This window comes from Empidonax traillii, unplaced genomic scaffold (assembly GCF_003031625.1).
Source record: "Empidonax traillii isolate 1590-97213 ecotype Southwest subspecies unplaced genomic scaffold, ASM303162v1 scaffold356:size572493, whole genome shotgun sequence".
NCBI lineage: Eukaryota > Metazoa > Chordata > Aves > Passeriformes > Tyrannidae > Empidonax > Empidonax traillii.
This window is the reverse complement of record NW_020955549.1, coordinates 427010-445821: the sequence shown is the minus strand read 5'-3', so window position 1 is coordinate 445821 and position 18812 is coordinate 427010. Positions and strand designations below refer to the sequence as shown.

General features: G+C 44.5%; 1 protein-coding gene across 12 annotated transcripts in view; it reads right to left on the bottom strand.

The window, feature by feature from the left end:
• IQSEC1 (IQ motif and Sec7 domain 1) overlaps nt 1-18812 on the bottom strand; it is a 316957-nt gene that overhangs the window by 48810 nt on the left and 249335 nt on the right. Inside the window, exons 1-2 of one of the 12 annotated variants that reach the window (XM_027892548.1) lie at nt 6882-6888; nt 1111-1117 (exon numbers count right to left, since the gene is read on the bottom strand). The exons of 9 other annotated variants lie outside the window; for them this stretch is intronic. In XM_027892548.1, the coding sequence (XP_027748349.1) occupies nt 1111-1117; nt 6882-6886 (12 nt within the window). In that variant the 5' untranslated portion in view covers nt 6887-6888. Of the gene's footprint in view, nt 1-1110; nt 1118-6881; nt 6889-14889; nt 14991-18812 lie in introns of those variants that run through there. 2 more of the 12 variants (XM_027892550.1, XM_027892545.1) reach the window with 2 other exon arrangements.

Sequence of the window (18812 nt, the reverse complement as noted above, 5' to 3'; positions counted from 1 at the left end):
GATGCGCTGCAGGGCACGAGGGCTCTGCACAGGGATCTGCACAGGGATCTGCACAGGCTGGATCCGTGGACTGAGGCTCAACAAGGCCAACAGGCAGGCCCTGCCCCTGCATCCCAACCAGCCCTGCAGTGCTGCAGGCCGGGGGTATAAGGGCTGGGAAGCTGGGAAAGGCCCTGGGGGTGCCGGTGACAGCGGCTGGACGTGATCCCAGCTGTGCCCAGGGGGGCAAGAGGCCAATGGCCCCTGGGCTGTGCCAGCCCTGCCGTGGCAGCAGGACCAAGGCAGGGATTGTCTCCCTGTACTAGCCCTGCTGAGGCCACACCTCGAATCCTGGGGTCAGTTCTGGGCCCCTCGTGACAAGAAGGACATGGAGGGGCTGGAGCGTGTCCAGGGAAGGGAACAGAGCTGGGGAAGGGGCTGGAGCAGCAAGAGGGGCTGAGGGAGCTGGAGGGGCTCAGCCTGGAGAAAAGGAGGCTCAGGAAAGACCTGATCACTCCCTCCAACTCCCTGGCAGGAGGGTGGAGCCAGGTGGGGGTCAGGCTCTGCTCCCAGGGAACAAGGGATAGAAAGGGACCATGAGCCTCACGTTTTACTAGGGGAGGTTTAGGTTGGGTACTTGGAAAAACCTCTTCCTGGAAAGGGTTGTCCAGCCCTGGCACAGCTGCCCAGGGCAGTGGTGGAGTCCCCATCCCTGGAGGGATTTAAAGCCAAGTGGATGTGGCACTTGGGGACACGGGTTAGTGGTGGCCTTGGTTGGACTCAATGATCTTAAAGGTCTTCTCCAACCTAACAATTCTATGACTAAAACAGGCTCAGAACACTTATCTATCCACTTGTTAAAATGTCAACACACAAAAATGTCAAGGATTCTGGTCCAGGCTGGCAGCAAGAACCAGAATAAGTCTCCCTGTGACTGAGGGAGTAGCTGAGACACCTCTGCAGCACTGCTTCACTTCCAGCAGCCACCCTTCACACACTACTTTTCTCACGTGGGTGAGGAATTAAGTATATTAGGCACACTGTAAAAATGGACAATGTAACACTGTTAATTATTATTTATGCTTATATAATATATATTTTAATGAATAAATGTTAATTACAACTGGGATTAAAATAACTTCTTAATAAAGGTCTCTAATTTGAGGCATCTGCCACCTACCATACATGTCCAGTAGAATTACTGATAAATTTCATGTTTAAAAAAAAATCAAAAAAAATCTAGTGGAGGAATTTGGTTCATCTGCCTGCAATGTCCAAGTGCATATTACTAGAGAGCCCATGAATCTGTTGAATATTCTAATTGAGTAATATTAGGAGAATGCAAACCAGTTGAAATTAACTTTTCATTCTTAGAATTCTAATTGTTTTATCACACTCTTATTTCAGCAGAAAAGAGACATTCATTATCTGCCAAGCCAGAAAAAGGGAAAGGTTGCTTGGCAGTGTTTTACAAAGAAGAAGAGAATGGAACAGCTAAAGAATGACAATGAAATATTTAAAAAATAATTAGTGCTACTAATATGACTTTTCATGAACAAAAGTTTAAACTACAGCTGTTGAAAAACTCTGGACATCTAAATTACTTTTTTTTAAAGAGTGGCCAGCACTGGTTGAATCAGGATTTAACAGTAATTGATACTGGAAGTTTCTTCTTGCATAAAGCTCAACTTATAATACTGCTGAAAAATCCCAAAGCACCGCTGTATCAAGGAACAACAGTGAAAAAGAAAGGCTTAGAGAAAGACAGAAACAGGCTCTGTACAGTATTTTTACCATATTACAATGAATACATACAAGTCTTGGTGAGAATCAGGTTACTTTCTCTAATGGTTACAAACCAGTATTCACCAGCTGGATTCAGGCATTTCCTTCCATTTTGGCTCTGCACCTCCTGCAAGAGCTGAGCCCCACACTCTGCAAACACTTCTGAGTTAAACTACACCAGTGGAGTGGCATGGGCATGGCAGGGGGGCCACCCCTGTGCGACCCCTGTGTGTCCCACCCTGCCCACTGTGCCACAGAACCCGGGCTCCTGCAGGCTCTGAGGGCAGGGCCAACCCCACTGCACACCCTGAGGCTGCTCCTCCAAGTTCTCTGCCCAGATGCCAAAGCTGAGTGCCCAGGAGCAACAACAGATCCAGGCTGACAAGACGGGAAGGAGATGTTGCTGCTTGGAAAAAGCTCGTGGTTTATACACAGTTGTTTCCCACTGCTCAGGGGATGAGTTCATGTCAAGAATGACCTAATGAGAAAAAGCTCTGTCTCCTCTTTACCCCTGCAGTTGTGTGGTTAGCCATGACCAAAGCACATTGTTTCTTCTCCGGGCATTTTAGCAGCAGAAACCTGGCAGGTCTTTTCTTCCCTGGCTCTCATTTTATTCCTTCAATTCACAGAATCACAGAACATCCTGAGCTGGAAGGGACCCACATCAGGATTATCAAGCCCAAATCCTGGCCCTGCACAGACATCCCAACAATCCCACCCTGGCCCTGAGAGTGTCATCCAGACCCTCCTGCAGCTCTGGCAGCCTTGGGGCTGTGCCCACTGCCCTGGGGAGCCTGTTCAGTGCCAACCACCCTCTGGGGGAATTATTACCTCTGCTCACAAAGGCTGCCATCAGCAACCAGTACACTAAATCCACTGTCATATTTTAAACCAATATACTATTCAGGATTTTTCAAATATCTCCTGTTATTCCTTCATTTATCTTTCATTTTTGTATTCACACCTTCCTGTTCCTTCAAATCTTGCCAGACTCCAAAAATAAGCACAACACAGACAAAGTTTTGAAAAACAAGAAAAAACCTCAATATTTGAGCTTAAAATGGAAATTGGAAAGAGTCCTCAAGATCTAAATCCCTGTGAGGAGCAAACCTTAAACTTTTCCATGAGTACAGACTTATCTGTTCCGTTGACTAATGGCAAAATGACCAGAGGAGTTACAGTTTTGTACCCAGAGGCACAAGAATTTATCTGTCACAGAAACTATACTATGAAAGACAGACATTTGATAACCAGAAGAACAGAAAGTTCCTTTTTTTTTCCTGAGGCCCAGTACCTTATCTTTAAAACTACATGCATGTAAAAAGGAAGTATATAACAATAATATCAGATGCAAGGAATGATTCAGTATTGCCACTCATCCCAGAAGCCCCACAGTTCACAAGCAGTCAAGTGTCCCTGCGCATTTTTAGGACTTAAACACAAAGATAATGGGAACATATGCTCACAGAAATCATCCAAATGTTCAAACCAGTATGTTGCAGATTTAGTCTGGAACAAAGAAATTCTAAATAATGCAAATGCCAAACCAAAACTGCGTGCAACATTTTAAAATAGAACCAAAGAGACCCTCCCAGCAAAACAGAGTAAACACTTGAGAAACTGTTTTACCAATGAGCAGTCTCTGAAATCACTATTATTTTCATCACTCATTTAGAATGGACTTTCAACAGGGTAATATAAAGACATGTAATTGAAAACAGGCCCAAACAACTGGATGGTACACACATGAGAACCAATCAGCATTGCATTAATCCTGTAAAAAATCTGGTTTGGACATAAAGAGAAGTATGACAATATAATAAGTTTGTGCTGTTACATCTTAAAGATTTTCCGTAGCATTTCAGATCCTTACAAGTTCAGAGGTATACAGAATAAATTTCTCTTCTTCTGCACTGTGTAAAGGAAGCCCAAGTATTATGAACACAGCAACTAAACCACAGTCAACTTAAAATTCTAGTCAGCACGGGATGATAAAACACTTGGCTGGGCCATGACAATGCAAGTGCTCTGTTCTTTAGGAGGCAGTTTTTAAAGCAGGGCTGTGGCAGAGCAGCACTTGCCAGGGACAGCAGTCAAAACTGCAGGTAGTCTGCACAGCCTGAATTCAAATGGAGCTTAATGAAATATTGATATGCTTATTTTATTTGTTGCAACAGTGAAGCATTTGCATGAGTGGTTCTTAAAAAATTTGCTCTGTCAAACCCACCCCTTCTCTAACTTGCCTGCTTTTCCCTGAATCCATGTAATTGATTCCCCCCTTCAGGAAAAATGCATGTAAACCTGGTTCCTTTTAAGTCATATGTACTGATAGGATAATTCAGGAAGCTGATTTTCTTCCTTTGTCCCAGAAACTCTTCTGTCCATAAACAGAACACGATATCCACAGCTGAAGTATCTCGATACCTTATGATTTATGAGATGGATTTAAATGCAAACCAAAGGGTGAAATTTCTTCTATCAAAATCTCATTTCATAAACGTGATTCCCAGTAAAACTTTGGCCTCACTCAAAACCAAACATTCTGTGGAAACAGGGAGGAAGAATTGCTGCTCATGTTTTACAGACCAACTACCTCCTTCTAAAATCTGCAGCTTCAAACCAGCCAAACTCTGACCTTAGCTCCTAATTATGGATTCCCAGTTGAAATAAATCCAAACTCTCTACCTAGCTCAAGGAATGCAGGCCAGAAGTCGCCCATGGAGCTAAGTGAGTAACAGAGAGAAGCCCAGGGCAGCTGCTGGAGCAGCTGGTGTGGTCAGACACTTCCACCAGCAAGGCTGGAGGACACCATTGGAATAGCAATAATGCTTAGGTCCAGTGCAGCATTCCACAGAGGAACAAACCTCTCCAAAAGCTGATTCCTTGCCTCTAACTTTGCCTTTCCAAGTGCAAGGAAGCCCTGCTTTGCCTGTGAAATTGGAAGTGACGATTGCAAGCAGAGCACTGCTGACCAGGACTGTGCTCCCCACACACAAAGCTGCACAAAGCACTCATTTGGCACCAGAGTCCACCCCCCTGCTTCAAAAGCTGGCTTACACTTCAGTACCTGTACTGCTTTCTGCTCTAAACTAGGAGGTGTATTTAATTAAAGCTCTCGTGTAGGCATTGGATTATCTCAAATTACTCTCCACAAAATGTTCTGAGTGTGGATTCTCAGAATGCAAAACTAGCCAGCACTTCATTCATTTTTCTCCACACACCCCCCACTACAATATTCCCCAACAGACGGAGAACATTTGAGCAGAAGTATATTATCAGTGCAGTTTGCAACAGATTAGAACCTAGTTCTTATTGCCATGCCTGTTTTGTGCTGTCTAGTAAACAAAAGTCAGTTATATTAAGAACTCCTACAAATCCCCGAATTCAATAAAGGCAATAACATTAACAGACCAATCTACCTTCAAATATAGACTGCCAAGAGTTCAAAGCCATTATGATGGACAGCAGCACTCACAAAGGCTTTGATCCAGGAAAGAAATATTGACCAATGTGTTTGACTTAGAATGCACTCTCAGTTCAGCTGTTCCTGTTAAAAACAAATGAGACCTTTGAATGCACATCAAAGTAACGTCCCAGGTAATTCATCTTCCTGCAGTTAAATACCACTGCACGAAAAATCCAGACAGAATTTGCATGTGTCTCAGAAGCAAACACGAACAAAGCAGTCACTTCATTCAGGAATATTCCGTGTGGTGAGACTGCCAGTAACAACCAGGCTGAGTCAAAACAGTCTGACAGCCATGAACAACACACACTCCTTTGGATACCACCAAGTTCTAATTCTCACTAAACAACCCCATAAAAGGCATTAACACAAATGCTTTTTAAAACAGGCCATTCTGACCCCCAGTTTTAGATGCCATGAGTGGTAGCAGACAGCAGGGAAAGAAAGATGAGAGGTTATTTCCTCCACCCCAAAGCAGAATGTAGGGATGAATGCACTGTCTCTGCTGAAAGGGAGATACACCAGCAAGACGAAAACAGAGGGGGACAAAAACCTACCCAAACATTTACAGTAGACTTAAGAGCTAAGACTATCCATTTGGAAAGCACTCACTTGAGATTATCTTCAGCTTCCAATGCTAAACACCTTCCAGATCACCTTTGTCAAAGAGTAGCAGCATATCTGCCATCAGACACAGTATGTACTACAAAGGGTCAAACCAACCAACCCTCACCAGTACCCACTCAGTGCCTTATGAGCTTGATCTGCTAAAGGCAAAGCTGCATTTTATTTGCATTATTTAGCAGCTGGAAAGTAACAAAGGAGATTGACCCACAGAACTTCAGAACTCAGCTTCTATCTCAGGTCATTCAATCTGTGTTAATTATCACCCAACATCAATCATATTCCACCCTTCAAACTCTTTAAAAAATGGATATTATGAAAAGATGACCACGGTAATAATTTGAGGCCTGTGGCTCAAATCAGCCCAAGTTTTAGAATTTTTAGAGGGTTTTATGGTCAGTTCTTCCTCTTGATGTGTCAGCATAAAACATACTGACATCAGAAAATGTCACGTGTGCTTCAAAAAGATGCTTTAGCTTCTTACAGGGACTAAAGCCAACCATTTCTAGGTGTAACTGTGGTGTCTGGTGTGGCTCATGTAACCAAATCTGTGAAGGTCTGCCCACCCCTGCAGACTTTGTCCTGTCCCCTCTGTGCAAACTCTTACACAATGGGATGAGCTTCAGAAATCTGGGGAGTTTCTCAATGCAGCTGAGGTAGAATTTGACCTTAACTATTCATCATTTATTCAGAGACACCATTCAGCTGGAATCATCTTATTTAGCATACATGTACTCCCTGTGAACCACACTGGACAGAGCAGGATATTAATACACATTCTACTGTTTATCCCACGACGTGACCTTTATACAAGGCTGATTTTAAAAAGGCAGATTTGGTTTCTGCAGCTGGGAAAAGCCTGGTTTGCATGCACAGCTGAGGCAGCATTTGCTAGAATGCAGGAATCCTTGGTGTCCCACACCAGCCATCCTATTGCACCTCTCCTGTGGCTTCAGCTGTTGTGTCAGGGCCTCCTGAGGAAGGGGTGACACAGAAGGCACTGCTGAGAAATCAGCTTGCTGCCAACCACATTCTGCAAGACATTAAATACCAGTTTCCTCTCCCTGTTCAGGTCTTGGTGGATAATACTCTTCTTTCCCCTCTTATACACCACATATCATATGAACATGAGGCAGTTTAAAGATGCTTAATGCAATCCTGGTCACTGAGTTCATGTTTCAGGATTGAATTTCCCTACACAGAAATTATATTCTCATCTCAGATTAAATACACTTGATAAAACCTATCATTTGACTAATTTTAAGGCTTTGCCACTTTACTATTTGAAAATACAAGACAGAGAACAGAGAGCCAGGAATAACTTTTGGGCAGGCCACCCCTTCCCTTACAGCATGTCTGGGGCCTGGGCAGAGGGAAATTAAGAGTAATCATTAATCAAAGAGCATGCAGAGGGTCCATGCAGCAGAAATGGCAACAAAATCATCTTTCTGTACCGGACACTCCATCACGGAAAGTCACAGATCACTACACAACTGTACTCATTTAGGCCATATTTAAAGTTAAGTAGCAAATGAATGCTGTGCAAAGACATCTACTTTAAATAACCAAGGGATCTCGTTTCCACTGGTTAATAATATATTGTTATTATCTAATGAGCTGTGCTTTCAAACAATGTCACTGATGAACACGAGATACTTAGCTGTCTCTCTAGGATTTAAGAAACAGTTGTCTAAAATTCTCCCACTTTTAAAGTCAGAAAGATATGGATTTATTCAACTTTCAGTGGTTGGTTGACTTCCCTCTTAAGTTGCAGACAAAACTCATAAACTTACAGAGCAATTTAACATACTTAAAGAGGCCAATCCAAAGGCTGGACTGTTAAAAGTCTGATCAGAAAGCACCCTTAGTGATCTAACTGAACGTGGAAGTACACAGAATATAAAACTGAGCACAGCCTGCATTTTGACTGCCAACTTTGTTGAGTCAAGGCTAAAAAAAACCAGCAAACCCCAAGGAAATGAAATCCTACCAGTTTTCTCTGTGGCAAAACAATGTCCTTTCGAAAGGGGCATGGGAAACTCTGGGCAGGTAGGGAAGAAATGGATGGGAACACAGCCCTTGTTCCTGCTCCCAGTGAAGTGCAGGGTGTTGTTGCCATCCAGGGAGATTGGGAGCTGGCCTTGAGCGCTGTGCACACACTGAGAGGTGCTGTAATCACTGGAACAGAACCACTGCTCACCTCTCTGCAATCACAGGCATCCTCATAAAAGGGAGATTTTTATCCTCTGCAACACACCCAAGTGTGCAGAACGTGGTGTTTACGGAAACAAAATGGAGAGGGACCTTCTGCTTGAAGTGGGAAGTTAAGTGGAAAATAGAGGGTTGTAGATGTTGTGAGATTGAAAGCAATGTGTTCAAATACAGAAGATATTTGCAGACACAGAAAGACATTCTGTGTATTACTACACATAAATCTTCACTCTTGTAGAAATGAGACCTCAAAAGATTGCTTATAACCTCTAAATCAGCTGAAGAGCTGACAGAGGCTTCTTCTCATTCACAAACTTCCTTCCTTTTACATTTCCTCTCCATTGTGCTGAGTCCATGTATTTTACAGTTCTTTCTCTGCTAGAGAGGAGTTAAGTGTAGGCTTTAAGCAGGATGTCTGAGTCACTTCACTGATGACAACCAAAGAGTAACTCAGGTAGCAACGCCTGTCTTGGCAAGGTTTTAGTGCACACACAGGGAAGGAAAGCACTTGTTGGGCTGTGCTGGAGCCTGGAGAGCTCCCCTTGAATGCAGCACACACTGCCCAGCACAGCGCTGCTGCCCCAGCACCAGGGACACTGCACTGGCAGAACTCGGATAATCCTCAGTATTTATGGGCTCTTTACCATGACACAGTTCACAGGTCTTTCTGCAGTGGAAAATGTTTTTTTTTTAGGACAAGAGCAGCAGTGCAGTTCCCAAAAACAAGGCTCACCATTTTGTGAACTGAAAATGAAATGCAGTGCAAAGCCAGATTTTGAAAGTCTCAACCAAAGACAGTCAGAAACACTCTTGTGCAATATGCTACACTGTGCTAGGAAAACCTGAAATACTTTTCTTCTAGGCTAACCTGAGCAAAAACATCTTAATCACATTTTAATAACCAAAGAGGAATCCAAGTTTGCCACATGCCACCATTTGGGAGAATTTCCATTAAGTCCAGGTAATCCTCTGTTCTCTCCCAATTCTCAAGGCATTAATGACTGGTATTAATAGGAAAGCATTAGCTGGAAAGGATCATTCTTCCAAATCTAGAAGCATTAAAATCAGCCCCTTCTTGAAACCAGTTTCTACTAAATGCTCCACACCCCTGGTATCTTCTAAACAAGATTCGCAGAGTAAACTAAAAGAAAAGAATATCTAAGCAAAAATAACGAACTGTCTTCCTTTCATGAACCTAAGAGCAGCTGATAATATTATCTAACACCCAACACCCTGTGAAATGTTAACTTTGAAGCACGAGAATCACCCCACACACCTCTCGAATGAAAATCCTACAGCTGTTCCACAGCATATTACAATAATGCAGAACCAAGTAAGAAATAAAAATAAGGATAATATTTACTCCCTATTGAGAACGCAGGGTGATTGAGAGAAAAACTATTATTGGGCTGCAACACAGTCAGAAAGTCAGGGGTTTGTAGAGGCCTAAGTACTGACAGAGCCCGAGGAACTGCAGCTGGATCAGGAACACTGCTGTCCCTGCCATTTGAAGGATGACTTCCTCAGCACAACCCCCCCAGACAATGAGGGAAACCCTGGCTTTGGCATTATCTTCAGAGGCAGGAGGATTTCCAACTAAACCATCCATTCCTCCCCGTAGACTCAGCCCTGGAGTTCTGTGCGAGCACTGACATGGCCTGTCCCACCCTGAGTCGGGATCCCTGAAAGGATCTCCCCTAGAATCATCACCACAACACTGACCCCAGGTTAAATCCAGCCCAGGGTACATAGAATCATTGCCACAACACTGACCCCAGGTGAAATCCAGCCCAGGGTACAGCTGGCTGGGCTCCAGTGCCCACCCACAGCCACTGCTGGATCCAGCTCTCCGGGGGATCTGAGGCTGACTTTGGCCCTTTGTGCCACAAAGGTGGAGAGGGAACACTAAATTAAAGACAAATTGTGAACTGTCCTGCAGTGCAGAGTCAGGACCGGCTATAAACGTGCCCTGCAACAGAAAATCCACCGGGCTTGCATCCTTGTTTTCTTTACCCCGTGTAAAGATGACTGCAAAGGTCACGTATGTATCAACTAACAGAAGGTTTTTCTTTTTTCTCTGTTCTCACCAAAACATTTAAACTCACCGCACATCCACCCTTGTCAACGTGATGAATTTTAGGGGCGACTTAACAAGGCAAGTGCCCCTCAAAACAAGCCTGGGATTCTTTTTCCATTGCCCTGCCCTGTATTGCAGCCACCAATGCAAAACAAAGCCAAAGCCCAGCTGCTGCAGTTTGTTTGTGCTTGCACAGCACAAGGCAGCAGGGAACGGGGTCCTTTGTTTCTAAGCACAAGTTTAACTTGGATGACACTGAACTGCTGAAAGGATCTGATTAACAGATATAACACATCAATGTCCTGTGTTAAAGGCTATCAAAGCTATCATTCTAATTTTCTGCTTCTCTCACAGAGACAAAAGGAGTTGATTTTTTTTTTTTTTATCATACCAAAGCTGGGCTTTTTTTACTTTATTTTTATTAAAGACATTTCTGCAATAATTTCATGAAAATTATTCTGGTCTTTTGTCAATTGTAAGGAAGCAAAAGGATTTATTTTGCTAAATTTGCAGTCCCCTTTAATGTAATACTAGGGCTTTGTGCTACAGTGGATTAAAGCAGCATCTGTTCTTCTCTGGAAACCTGGAGTGGAATCACAGCAGTGCAGTGAAGTTGCCACCTCTGTCTGTACCCTAAGTAAAATTGTCCCTCCTCTAAATAAAATTCAAATGAATTCCTGAAGGACACAAGAAGGACTATGTAAGTAAAATATTTTCGCTTAATCAGTCCTGCTTAAAAAGCCCATGCTCAGTAACTACTTTTGCATAACAAAGATGTGTGACTTCAACAAAATCTATATTTACGTAATTTTTAACATAAAATGACAACATACAGGATGCTAAAAGTGAACTTTCAAACACAGAGCCTGATCCTGCTCTTGTAGCTTCACAGTCTCCCAAGGCAACAGAAACAAAGCAGCAAACTCAGGAATATGAATTTGGCTCACATTGTTTAAACACAAATGACACCGCCACAAAGCATGGTTAACAAGAGCAGTGCCCCAACACACTTTCTCCCCTAACCCATGATCCAGCTCTTCCTGATTCCAGCTGCTCTGTGGATCAGCCAATGCCTCAGTTAAGGGCACAACCTCATATATTTAATGTCACAAACAGAGCAATCAGGGCTCCATCTTGATTACAGTTTCTGAGCTCTCCTGCAGTTCTGTTATTAAATAAACACACAAAAAAATAATTGATTGACAGCCGGTATAAATATAAAATATGCCTGGCTCTGAAATTAATGATAAAATTACCATTGGGTCTGACAGAGAAAGAATGAAGGAAATGCTGAAAGAGCAAAAAAATTGCAGCCTCAAAGTCCTTTTTGAATTTTCCTTGCAAATCCCTGCATTGAAAAGGTGCAGCTACTCAGCCAGTCTACATCCATGTCTCATACTGCTCAAAGTAACACAGTGGGGTTTTTCCTCCTCACAATTTGCTCCTTCCCCATTAAAAAAAAAAATACAATATTTAAAAATACAGTCCCTTGAACCCTCTTTGCACCTGTCAGAATCATGCAGGAACTGGGAGCCTCATGGCTTTACAACAAAGAGGGGGCATCAGTTCAGAAGCTGAAATTCTGTGAAGGCCTTAGTGGATAATTTCCAGGCCTTTCCATCTTTATGGCATTAATATTTCCAGAAGGTCTGACAGCATCCTAAGCCCCATTTTACCCACTGAGAGTCCCACAGCTGAGGTTATAAAGTTTAAGGCAATGCACTGTCTTGCATTTCAATGGGAATATCACACGGGAGGGAAAGGAACACCTGGAAAGTAACACCTCACTCCTGTGTCCCAGTGTTCTGCTGGAGACCCCCGAAATCTGAGTATCAGTGGTGCTAAACACCAAGAAAGACAGCTGAAACATGGCAGGTGGTAAATACCCACAGGTAACAGGATGACACCTTGCATCCACCACCAGAGCAGTGACTGCTTTCAGGCCAGTTTTAATAACCCACAGCTGAGTCTTATCAGTGTTCAGGGCAAGTACAGTCTGAGGCATCACTCAAGTAATCACCTCAGTGTGCTCATCTGCTACACCATTAGGAGACCTTCCTCTTCAGAGAGTCTGATCCTCGAATTGCCATCTTTACACTTCACAGAAAACACAATCAGCATGAAGATGAGCTGTTGTTTCAGAGCAGTTGTTCCACCCGAAGTCCTTGCAGCACCAACTCTTGAGGCCCTCACAGGCACGAAACTATCCCAGCCTCCAAGTGCTGGAAGAGCATTCTCATGAAGCCGCAACGCTTGGAGAAATACTTTCCGCATCTATACAAATAGAAACACGATTCTCTTGAAAGAATTTTCATTTTGCAAACATGAAATGGTCACAGGGTGAGAAAAAAAAAAAAAAAACACAACCCTACAAGGCCACGAGGCTGTCTATCCTGAGAAATCACTTCCCAGCCCTCCAGAGGAACACACTGGTGAGGACACCTTCTCCAGCAGAGAAGGTCTGCCTGCCCTGCAAGGATCAGCAACCTTCCAATACAAGTCTGTAACAGGAACAACAGATCAGAGTTACTGTTCAACTTGGCATTTGCCCTTTTCAGTCAAAAAACGAATCCCTGGTTTTCTTACCTTAAAGTTGCCAACTATTCAATGAAACTGAATTGCAAGTTGTTTATTAACTGCCCCAGGCTTCCAAAGGGGCAAAGAAACGACTGAATGCTGTTCATACACTGAACATGATTGGCACTGCTTAGCTCCAGATCTTGTATTACAGGTAGGATATTTGATGATAAGGAATCATTTCAGATTAGTACAAATAGGACAAAAATTGGATGATAGCTGATGAAACCCCAACCCTGAGCCTCTATTTAACCAAAAGAAAAAAAAACACAGCTGACTCCTATAAACTACTCTCAATATCTGCAATTTAAGGAACTAGAACAGGACACCACAGCAAAAGCAAATTGGTACAAATTACCAGAAGTAAAATGGAAAACGGGTCATTTTACTCAGCACAGCTCAAGTTCTCCCATAGCACTAGACAGATGTAATGAATTCTGTGTTTCTATGACGGGTATCTGCCACAAGAACAGACACGGTTAAACACAACAACCAAACGAAGTGCTCAGCAATTCCTCTTTTAGCACATCAGGCAGAATAATCAAGTTTAACTGAAAGGAAGTGCACAGCAGTGTGTGAATGGAGGAAAAGAGTCTGAAACAATGATGAATAGCAGAATGTAACTGTGTAACAGGCAAATCTGTCACTACACTGCCAGTTATGAATTATGTGTTGTAGCAAGCCATGCAAAGGTAACATCACTTATGCAAACATTGCCAACTCCACACAGGAAACCTAGGCTAATCTTTTCCTTAAGGGTAAAAATGGGCTAAGGGATCATTAAATGTGTGACTAAACTGTACTATGAAACCCTTTTCTTTATCAAAAAACGTTTTTTCCTTTCTTCTCTAGAAAAGAAACTGCTGCATTCATATGTAGTTACACTGAATCCAGTCACTTCCTCCTTTTATGTTTCTCCACACATGCCCACACCCAATTTAAGATGTTTTCTATCTTTAGCTTAAAGTTGAATATTCCTTTAAGAGTCAAAGAGCTCTGCATTTCACTGAATTATTCGGTAGGATAAACTTTCTCAATGCATCAGAGATAAATTTATTTTGCAAGTGCACTTGCCAGGATCACTATTTTAGTCTACCATAAATCCACACACAGCACCACACCAGAATAACTAGTTTGTGCACTGAGTTTTCAGGCGGCTCGTGGAAGAGAGTTAGTTCTGCGTTTCTGCACTTTTGACACACATTATTTTGGTAGTTAACAACACCATAACAACAGAGACTGTGTGTGTTAACACGACAAATCCTCTTGCGTCAGTTACTCAAGTATCGGTACCTTAAAGGCCTCTGAGTTTAACTTTTTATTTTCTTTTCTTTCCTGGCTGAGGGCACGAGTGGCCAATGATGGTTTCCCCAGGCGGTCCCGCTGAGTGGAACTCGCCTTCCCCTGAGACCGGGGCAAGGGCAGGTCTCTGCTGTCCCGAGCTCTGGAGCAGAACTCACACTTGTTTGACACCAGTTCCCTGCCCTGTCCCACACTCACCCAAACGCCGTGTTCACTCACACACGGCTGTGTGAGCGGCCCCGCACGCAGCTCAGCCCAGCTCAGCCCTGCCCCGACAGCTCCCGAGGGACTTCTGGCTCTGCCCGACACCCACCGGGCACCACAGCGAGGAGAAAACACCGGCATTTAAAACCCCCGTCCCTACAAACCCCGACCCGGGACACAGGCGCCAACCTGGACACGGCCCGGGGACACAGGGATGACCCCAGGGACACGGGGGGGTGACCCCAGGGACAAGGGGGGGGTGACCCCAGGGACAAGGGGGGGGTGACCCCAGGGACAAGGGGGGGGTGACCCCAGGGACAAGGGGGTGACCGCAGGGAGAAGGGGGGTGATGCCAAGGATAGAAAATGAAGTGACCCCAGGGACAAGGTGGGGTGATCCCAGGGGCAAGTGGGGTGTCCCCAGGGACAAGGAGAGTGCCCCCGGGGGGAAGGGGGGTGATGCCAAGGATAGAAAAGGAGGTGACCCCAGGGACAAAGTGGGGTGATCCCAGGGGCAAGGAGGGCGTCCCCAGGGACAAAAAGGGGTGGCCCCAGGGACAAAGGGGGTTCCTCCAGGGATAAAGTGGGTGCCCCCGCTGCCAGCCCCCCCTCACCCCGTCCCGCCCGGCCTTTGTGTGCGGGCGGGTCCCCCCGCAGCCCGGCCGCGCTCACCAGCTGTCCAGCTCCAGCTCCAGCAGCGACTGGGTCCGCTCGGAGCTGCAGTGCAGGCACCACATGGCCGGTCCGGAGTGCCGGGCGGGCAGCTCGGCTCCACCATAGCCGCCCCTCGGCCGCCCCGCCCCGCCCCGCGCCCACGGCGGGCACGGCGCACGCGTGGGGGGCGGGATTCCCGGGAAAAGCGCGCATCCCGGTGCTTCCCCACGGGGATACCGAGCCTGGGGGGCCCCCGGCGACGGGACAGCAACACCCTCCCTTGGGCTCCGTGTGAAGAACACCCTGTCCTAACACCAGAGAGCAGCGCTGGCAGGTCTCCCAAGTTTAGTGAGACACTAAAGATGCTGCTGGCATCGGGTACGAGAAAGAGCACAGTGCCCTCGCGGTACGTGGAAAGCGCACCTCACTTACTTACGGTGCACACTGTCATCATAAGAATCCAGGCGATTTTGCTTAAAGCCCGTTAAGCTGCTGGCCCGAGCTGCGGTTCGCATAGTTTCCTAAGGAGGTGTTAGGCACGGACTCCAAGAAGCCCGGGTTTAACTAGCTTTCAGTGAAACTCAAATAGGTTAAGGAAGGACACACCTACACAGGCTGTTTTCAGTGTCACTGCAAGTCTCTAACCGGAGACTATTTATACTGCAATGCCTGCTTTCAACATCTAGTGGTTATCCAGACAGTCTCGTCCCTTCAGAAGGTCTGGGATTGACAACAACCCCACTTTTTTTCTGGTCCTGACTCAACGCACTCCCGCATGAAGCTTCATCTCCGCTTGTAAACAGAGGCAAATCCAAAGCAGACACAAGCAGTTCCCAAAAGTCAACTGCTCCTTTGGAAGCCAGTTTCCATTTAGGAACCAAGTGCAGACAGTTTTAGCGTGGGCTGTGAAGGAGGAGACGTACTGGAAAGGGCGGCTGAGGAGCTCTGACCTCAAAAGCAGTCACAGAATTTTTTGAAGAATGTGTTTTTCTGAAGCCACTTCAAACACAAGTCTTCCTTCGACAGATATGATCGTGCTAGTTCAGCAAATAACCAAGCAATGCTAACACAAATAACCAAGCAGTGCTAACACATCCCATTCCAAACACTGTGTGGATAATTGTTACATGCAGCTTTCCCCCCCATCAATGCCAAGCATCCAGAATTCTCAATTTAGCTTTGCCATTCTGCTACAAAGCTGTTAAATCGCTCCTTGCTTTAATAAGTCTTTAAAGTAGAGGTTAAGTGCCAAAATCATCTACATATTTAAGACCTTGCATGTATTCCAATCGGGGGAATTAAACACAGAAAAACAAATTCTTGCTGCACTACGCAGACAACACTGTGGTTTCCGAGTCGAGGCAGATGCAATTGCTTTTGGAGGGACTTTTTGTGTAAGTTTCAGCATTCCAAATCCATCTTCGTTGAACCATGATCCGAAGTGCACAACCCACTTTTCCTCAGGTAACAATAACCACAGTCCATACAATAAAGTTGCTACTGAGATATTGTAGAAATACGTAGCACAGGGCAAGGAGATATAGAAAAGTAATTTCCCATGTCCTGGTATCCTTATCCCTGGCAAGTTCTTGGAGCACGACTCACAGCCTAACGCCGAGTTATCTTTGAGCCATTAAAACACTTAAGCAATAATGAAGCTACTGGGAAATCTCTGTGCAAGAGGAAGTAAACAAAGATTTCAAACCATGAACTTACGCTCACCAGATCAGCCCAGAAGTTTGAGGAAATAATTCTGCAGGAAGCAGTGGCTGACCATGGGAAGGGCTGGTTGTGACCACTCGCTGTAGTTGCTGCTTCATTCACTGCAGTTTTCAGTCAGCTGCCCAGCAAAGGGCACTGCCAAACTTACAAAGGCTGCTCCAGCTTCGTTGCCATTCTCATGTTTAACAATATCTCAGCAGTGAATATATGCTTAGACTGTTTGATCTTTGCTAAAGCTAACCCTGTTTTATTTCTAATACAGAAATAGAATTAAACCTTAGATTAAGCACAACGCTGAAATTTTGGTTTATCCAGTAATTTACACAAATCACTGCTATTTTATGTGTTAATGGCTAAAACAAAGTTTATAAACCCCCAGAGTGCAACAAACTCAATTTGTAATTATGAGCACGCAGCAATTTGTACAACATGCCATCTAAATCTACAGTAATTATGACCCTGCTTAAAGGGTAATTCCCAACTTAATCACATTTAATACACCATTATTTCCAAGATCTAAAAGGCTGAAACGGGCATTTATCTTGCATTTTGCTTGAGTAAAAGCAAAGGGTTACACAGAGAAAAAAAAAATAGAAGAAACTACCAGAGAGTAGTTTTCTTCCTGCAGAGTATAAATACAGCCACACAGCATTGTACAATAAATTGCATTCACAGGTCAAAATACGTGTTATTCCTCTCACAGTAGGACTTGGGGGGATATTAATCCACTTCATCCATAGAAAAGAATATGCTAACCCATATGGATCCTCCACCTCCTCCCTCCCACAATGGATTCTCTGCTTCTCGTGCTTACCTGTACACCCACTGTAAACCAAGTGTTCCTTCAAAAACATCGGGATGGGCCAGTTGCAAGGATGAACAGCACAATGTTCTTTCACCATATTCTCTTTTGGTGCACAAGGAGATTTGTCACTGAACAGTAATTGATTCTCTAACTGTATAAAACATCATAAAGTTCCCACGTGACCTGGAATTACGTCAGGATTCTCAAACGTGCCAGGTAGTTCTTCAAAAGCTGACACGCTGCTGCACTTATCCCAGTTTTGTGTCCCCCCTGAAGTGGATTTCTTATCTTCTCTCATACACATTTCTGCATTTCCTAGGACTGTGTGTACTTGTCCATTTAATTTTTAAATGCCAATACACAAAAATCAGCACAAAACAATAGCTACAACTTCAGTTTGGCTTTTAAACTGAACTTATACAGCCTTTAAACAAACACATCTGGGAAAAGGCTTTATGTTGTTGGTTGCTATGGAGTAGGCAAAACAATGAATCTTTGTAGCCTTTCTGCTCTCCTAAGAACAGACCCGAAGCCTATTTAAGGCCAAGCAAATCTTCACTGACTTCAAGGGTTTTGGAAACTCGAAGTGGTACTTTGCAACTCTCTGTCTCAAAGCCCCCCACTCTTACAAAACATAAACCAGCATTACTGCTGTGAGAAGGATGGGGACAGTGAAGCACAAAGAGGATAAACCAGAGCAGAGGAAAACCAGAATAACTTCGCACAGTCACTTTCCAGATCAGTGGGAGAACTAAAAATGGGACAGATCTCTCTCCATGTTCTGCTTCTTTATCCCCTCCTGTAAAACAAGATGCTTCGCTCTGCAGAGGGAGAAAGGATCCGTGTCTGTTGTTGGCCCCTCAAAAGAAACCTCACCTGTGAAAGGCTTTGCTCTGCAGCAAAGTTTCTCCTTACCCCTGGCTACAGGATTTGAATAGGATCAACGACTTTGGAACAAAAAAGGAAATTCCACATAATCCCAGGTTTTCAAAATGATTTCACACTGATTAATCCAGGGTGGGAGCACACAAAGCAGGCGACCCTGCAAACTGCAGCAAGTTGTGAAGCACATTTACCAAATCTCAGCATTGACGGAAACAATTCCTAAAGAGGCTTAGCTTGCAGTCAAACCATTAGACCAGAGCCAGGATTCCTGACTCAAAAGTCCCTGCTGTCACTACTCTGACCCGGTTTTGTCCCTCGGAGTCACTAGTTGATCCTACAAATGCTCCCTTGTGTGGGGAGCTATTGCAAACTGTATTAGTGGTGCACTGTAACTCTGCCTGGCTATTTACATCCCCAGGAACAGCACTGGGGAAAGTTACATCAGGCAGAGCTTTGTAGAACAGGATTTAGGTCTCTCTCTCAGCTCTCAGAGAGCTCTGAAATGCTGGTCATGCTGCTCCT